Raw genomic sequence first — 6,634 nt, 5'->3', positions numbered from 1 at the left:
ACAGATGAGGGGCCCCACTACACAGGGTGTAACAGATGAGGGGCCCCACTGCATAGGGTGTACAGATGAGGGGCCCCACTACATAGGGTGTACAGATGGGGGGGGGGGCCCACTGCATAGGGTGTACAGATGATGGGCCCCACTACACAGAGTGTACAGATGAGGGGCCCCACTACATAGGGTGCACAGATGAGGGGCCCCACTACATAAAGTGTAACAGATGAGGGGCCCCACTACATAGGGTGTACAGATGAGGGGCCCCACTACACAGGGTGTAACAGATGAGGGGCCCCACTGCATAGGGTGTACAGATGAGGGGCCCCACTACACAGGGTGTACAGATGAGGGGCCCCACTACATAGGGTGTACAGATGGGGGGGGGGCCCACTGCATAGGGTGTACAGATGAGGGGCCTCACTACATAGGGTGCACAGATGAGGGGCCCCACTACATAAAGTGTAACAGATGAGGGGCCCCACTACATAGGGTGTAACAGATGAGGGGCCCCACTACATAGGGTGTAACAGATGAGGGGCCCCACTACATAGGGTGCACAGATGAGGGGCCCCACTACATAAAGTGTAACAGATGAGGAGCCCCACTACATAGGGTGTAACAGATGAGGGGCCCCACTACATAGGGTGTACAGATGAGGGGTCCCACTACATAGGGTGTACAGATGAGGGGTCCCACTACATAGGGTGTACAGATGAGGGGCCCCCCACTCCATAGGGTGTACAGATGAGGGGCCCCACTACACAGGGTGTACAGATTAGGGGTCCCCCACTCCATAGGGTGTAACAGATGAGGGGCCCCCCACTCCATAGGGTGTAACAGATGAGGGGCCCCACTACATAGGGTGTACAGATGAGGGGCCCCACTACATAGGGTGTACAGATGAGGGGCCCCACTACATAGGGTGTAACAGATGAGGGGCCCCACTACATAGGGTGTACAGATTAGGGGCCCCACTACATAGGGTGTACAGATTAGGGGCCCCCCACTACATTGGGTATAACAGATTAGGGGCCCCCCACTACATTGGGTATAACAGATTAGGGGCCCCCCACTCCATAGGGTGTAACAGATGAGGGGCCCCACTACACAGGGTGTACAGATTAGGGGTCCCCCACTACATTGGGTATAACAGATTAGGGGCCCCCCACTACATTGGGTATAACAGATTAGGGGCCCCCCACTCCATAGGGTGTAACAGATGAGGGGCCCCACTACACAGGGTGTACAGATTAGGGGTCCCCCACTCCATAGGGTGTAACAGATGAGGGGCCCCCCACTCCATAGGGTGTAACAGATGAGGGGCCCCACTACATAGGGTGTAACAGATGAGGGGCCCCACTACATAGGGTGTACAGATTAGGGGCCCCCCACTACATTGGGTATAACAGATTAGGGGCCCCCCACTCCATAGGGTGTACAGATGAGGGGCCCCACTACACAGGGTGTACAGATTAGGGGTCCCCCACTCCATAGGGTGTAACAGATGAGGGGCCCCACTACATAGGGTGTACAGATGAGGGGCCCCCCACTCCATAGGGTGTAACAGATGAGGGGCCCCACTACATAGGGTGTACAGATTAGGGGCCCCACTACATAGGGTGTACAGATTAGGGGCCCCCCACTACATTGGGTATAACAGATTAGGGCCCCCCCACTCCATAGGGTGTAACAGATGAGGGGCCCCACTACATAGGGTGTACAGATTAGGGGCCCCACTACATAGGGTGTACAGATTAGGGGCCCCACTACATAGGGTGTACAGATTAGGGGCCCCACTACATAGGGTGTACAGATTAGGGGCCCCACTACATAGGGTGTACAGATTAGGGGCCCCCCACTACATTGGGTATAACAGATTAGGGGCCCCCCACTCCATAGGGTGTAACAGATGAGGGGCCCCACTACATAGGGTATAACAGATGAGGGGCCCCACTATGTAGGGTGCACAGATTAGGGGCCCCCCACTACATTGGGTATAACACATGACAGGCCCCCGGGGTCTCCCCTCCAGCACGGGGGCGGATGACGAGGAGGCCACGAAGGCTCCGGACATGGCGGACTACTCACCCGTCTCCCACCACCACACACTTGATGGCCTGCATGGCGGCTGCTCCGCGTAGCGGGAAAGAAGGAAAAGGAAGAAAAAAAAAAAAAAAAAAAGGCGGCGGCTCCGGAGAGGAGGAGGCCGGGGAGGCCGGGGCCGAGGAGGAGGACGAGCCGCTGAGCTGGCCCGGGGACACCGCCGGCGACTGCTTCTCTGTCTACCTCAGGACACGGTAAGGCGGCGGCAGCGGCGGAGGGCAGAGCCGGGGCCGAGGCACAAGCTCAATAATAAGACACAGGAAGCGCCGAGTCCTCGTCACTACCGGCCGCGCCTCGAAACGCGCAGTGCACGCGCTGGGTGCGCCCCGGAGCTCGGGGGCGCGCACAAGGGTGACGTCATAGGGGAAACCGCGGGCAAGGGGCGGTTACCAGGCAACCGGTTACCTCACGGGGAAGGGCCCTCGTCACTGGAGGGGGCTGAGCTCTCTATAGGGGAGGGGGCTGAGCTCTCTATAGGGGAGGGGGCTGAGCTCTCTATAGGGGAGGGGGCTGAGCTCTCTATAGGGGAGGGGGCTGAGCTCTCTATAGGGGAGGGGGCTGAGCTCTCTATAGGGGAGGGGGCAGAGCTCTCTATAGGGGAGGGGGCTGAGCTCTCTATAGGGGAGGGGGCTGAGCTCTCTATAAGGGAGGGGGCAGAGCTCTCTATAGGGGAGGGGGCTGAGCTCTCTATAGGGGAGGGGGCAGAGCTCTCTATAGGGGAGGGGGCTGAGCTCTCTGGAGGGGGCTGAGCTCTCTATAGGGGAGGGGGCTGAGCTCTCTATAAGGGAGGGGGCAGAGCTCTCTATAGGGGAGGGGGCTGAGCTCTCTATAGGGGAGGGGGCTGAGCTCTCTATAGGGGAGGGGGCTGAGCTCTCTATAGGGGAGGGGGCTGAGCTCTCTATAGGGGAGGGGGCTGAGCTCTCTATAGGGGAGGGGGCTGAGCTCTCTATAGGGGAGGGGGCTGAGCTCTCTATAAGGGAGGGGGCAGAGCTCTCTATAGGGGAGGGGGCTGAGCTCTCTATAGGGGAGGGGGCTGAGCTCTCTATAGGGGAGGGGGCTGAGCTCTCTATAGGGGAGGGGGCTGAGCTCTCTATAGGGGAGGGGGCTGAGCTCTCTATAGGGGAGGGGGCTGAGCTCTCTATAAGGGAGGGGGCAGAGCTCTCTATAGGGGAGGGGGCTGAGCTCTCTATAGGGGAGGGGGCTGAGCTCTCTATAGGGGAGGGGGCTGAGCTCTCTATAGGGGAGGGGGCTGAGCTCTCTATAGGGGAGGGGGCTGAGCTCTCTATAGGGGAGGGGGCTGAGCTCTCTATAAGGGAGGGGGCAGAGCTCTCTATAGGGGAGGGGGCTGAGCTCTCTATAGGGGAGGGGGCTGAGCTCTCTATAGGGGAGGGGGCAGAGCTCTCTATAGGGGAGGGGGCTGAGCTCTCTGGAGGGGGCTGAGCTCTCTATAGGGGAGGGGGCTGAGCTCTCTATAGGGGAGGGGGCTGAGCTCTCTATAAGGGAGGGGGCAGAGCTCTCTATAGGGGAGGGGGCTGAGCTCTCTCTATGCTCTCTATAGGGGAGGGGGCTGAGCTCTCTATAGGGGAGGGGGCTGAGCTCTCTCTATGCTCTCTATAGGGGAGGGGGCTGAGCTCTCTATGCTCTCTGGAGGGGGCTGAGCTCTCTCTATGCTCTCTGGAGGGGGCTGAGCTCTCTATGCTCTCTGGAGGGGGCTGAGCTCTCTCTATGCTCTCTGGAGGGGGCTGAGCTCTCTCTATGCTCTCTGGAGGGGGCTGAGCTCTCTCTATGCTCTCTGGAGGGGCTGAGCTCTCTCTATAGGGGAGGGGGCTGAGCTCTCTATAGGGGAGGGGGCTGAGCTCTCTATAGGGGAGGGGGCTGAGCTCTCTATAGGGGAGGGGGCTGAGCTCTCTATAGGGGAGGGGGCAGAGCTCTCTATAGGGGAGGGGGCTGAGCTCTCTATAGGGGAGGGGGCTGAGCTCTCTATAAGGGAGGGGGCAGAGCTCTCTATAGGGGAGGGGGCTGAGCTCTCTATAGGGGAGGGGGCTGAGCTCTCTATAGGGGAGGGGGCTGAGCTCTCTATAGGGGAGGGGGCTGAGCTCTCTATAAGGGAGGGGGCAGAGCTCTCTATAGGGGAGGGGGCTGAGCTCTCTATAGGGGAGGGGGCTGAGCTCTCTATAGGGGAGGGGGCTGAGCTCTCTATAAGGGAGGGGGCAGAGCTCTCTATAGGGGAGGGGGCTGAGCTCTCTGGAGGGGGCTGAGCTCTCTATAGGGGAGGGGGCTGAGCTCTCTATAGGGGAGGGGGCTGAGCTCTCTATAAGGGAGGGGGCAGAGCTCTCTATAGGGGAGGGGGCTGAGCTCTCTCTATGCTCTCTATAGGGGAGGGGGCTGAGCTCTCTATAGGGGAGGGGGCTGAGCTCTCTCTATGCTCTCTATAGGGGAGGGGGCTGAGCTCTCTATGCTCTCTGGAGGGGGCTGAGCTCTCTCTATGCTCTCTGGAGGGGGCTGAGCTCTCTATGCTCTCTGGAGGGGGCTGAGCTCTCTCTATGCTCTCTGGAGGGGGCTGAGCTCTCTCTATGCTCTCTGGAGGGGGCTGAGCTCTCTCTATGCTCTCTGGAGGGGCTGAGCTCTCTCTATAGGGGAGGGGGCTGAGCTCTCTATAGGGGAGGGGGCTGAGCTCTCTCTATGCTCTCTGGAGGGGAGGGGGCTGAGCTCTCTCTATGCTCTCTGGAGGGGAGGGGGCTGAGCTCTCTCTATGCTCTCTGGAGGGGAGGGGGCTGAGCTCTCTCTATGCTCTCTATAGGGGAGGGGGCTGAGCTCTCTATGCTCTCTGGAGGGGCTGAGCTCTCTATAGGGGAGGGGGCTGAGCTCTCTCTATGCTCTCTATAGGGGAGGGGGCTGAGCTCTCTATAGGGGAGGGGGCTGAGCTCTCTATAGGGGAGGGGGCTGAGCTCTCTGGAGGGGGCTGAGCTCTCTATAGGGGAGGGGGCTGAGCTCTCTATAGGGGAGGGGGCTGAGCTCTCTATAAGGGAGGGGGCAGAGCTCTCTATAGGGGAGGGTGCAGCGCTCTCTATAGGGGAGGGGGCTGAGCTCTCTATAGGGGAGGGGGCTGAGCTCTCTGGAGGGGGCTGAGCTCTCTATAGGGGAGGGGGCTGAGCTCTCTATAGGGGAGGGGGCTGAGCTCTCTATAGGGGAGGGGGCTGAGCTCTCTCTATGCTCTCTGGAGGGGGCTGAGCTCTCTCTATGCTCTCTGGAGGGGGCTGAGCTCTCTATAGGGGAGGGGGCTGAGCTCTCTCTATGCTCTCTGGAGGGGGCTGAGCTCTCTCTATGCTCTCTGGAGGGGGCTGAGCTCTCTCTATGCTCTCTGGAGGGGGCTGAGCTCTCTATAGGGGAGGGGGCTGAGCTCTCTCTATGCTCTCTGGAGGGGGCTGAGCTCTCTATGCTCTCTGGAGGGGGCTGAGCTCTCTCTATGCTCTCTGGAGGGGGCTGAGCTCTCTCTATGCTCTCTGGAGGGGGCTGAGCTCTCTATAGGGGAGGGGGCTGAGCTCTCTCTATGCTCTCTGGAGGGGGCTGAGCTCTCTATGCTCTCTGGAGGGGGCTGAGCTCTTTCTATGCTCTCTGGAGGGGGCTGAGCTCTCTCTATGCTCTCTGGAGGGGGCTGAGCTCTCTATAGGGGAGGGGGCTGAGCTCTCTGGAGGGGGCTGAGCTCTCTATAGGGGAGGGGGCTGAGCTCTCTATAGGGGAGGGGGCTGAGCTCTCTCTATGCTCTCTATAGGGGAGGGGCTGAGCTCTCTATGCTCTCTGGAGGGGGCTGAGCTCTCTCTATGCTCTCTGGAGGGGGCTGAGCTCTCTCTATGCTCTCTGGAGGGGGCTGAGCTCTCTATAGGGGAGGGGGCTGAGCTCTCTCTATGCTCTCTGGAGGGGGCTGAGCTCTCTATGCTCTCTGGAGGGGGCTGAGCTCTTTCTATGCTCTCTGGAGGGGGCTGAGCTCTCTCTATGCTCTCTGGAGGGGGCTGAGCTCTCTCTATGCTCTCTGGAGGGGCTGAGCTCTCTCTATAGGGGAGGGGGCTGAGCTCTCTATAGGGGAGGGGGCTGAGCTCTCTCTATGCTCTCTGGAGGGGAGGGGGCTGAGCTCTCTCTATGCTCTCTGGAGGGGAGGGGGCTGAGCTCTCTCGATGCTCTCTGGAGGGGAGGGGGCTGAGCTCTCTCTATGCTCTCTATAGGGGAGGGGGCTGAGCTCTCTATGCTTTCTGGAGGGGCTGAGCTCTCTATAGGGGAGGGGGCTGAGCTCTCTCTATGCTCTCTATAGGGGAGGGGGCTGAGCTCTCTATAGGGGAGGGGGCTGAGCTCTCTCTATGCTCTCTGGAGGGGGCTGAGCTCTCTATGCTCTCTGGAGGGGGCTGAGCTCTTTCTATGCTCTCTGGAGGGGGCTGAGCTCTCTCTATGCTCTCTGGAGGGGGCTGAGCTCTCTCTATGCTCTCTGGAGGGGCTGAGCTCTCTCTATAGGGGAGGGGGCTGAGCTCTCTGTAGGGGAGGG

General features: G+C 60.1%; 1 protein-coding gene across 1 annotated transcript in view; it reads right to left on the bottom strand.

Annotated features, from left to right (window-relative positions):
* The window catches only part of RAC1 (Rac family small GTPase 1), a 17,025-nt gene extending 14,615 nt beyond the window's left edge, over positions 1–2,410 (bottom strand). The window contains exon 1 of the mRNA XM_075284965.1: positions 2,086–2,410. Within this exon, the coding sequence (XP_075141066.1) occupies positions 2,086–2,120 (35 nt within the window). The 5' untranslated portion in view covers positions 2,121–2,410. The remainder of the gene's footprint in view (positions 1–2,085) is intronic.
* Between the last annotated feature and the right edge of the window lie 4,224 nt (positions 2,411–6,634).

The sequence above is a fragment of the Leptodactylus fuscus genome, chromosome 8, assembly GCF_031893055.1.
Source record: "Leptodactylus fuscus isolate aLepFus1 chromosome 8, aLepFus1.hap2, whole genome shotgun sequence".
NCBI classification, from domain to species: Eukaryota; Metazoa; Chordata; class Amphibia; order Anura; family Leptodactylidae; genus Leptodactylus; species Leptodactylus fuscus.
The sequence above is the reverse complement of the archived record's forward strand: the minus strand, read 5'-3'. Positions and strand labels throughout refer to the sequence as shown.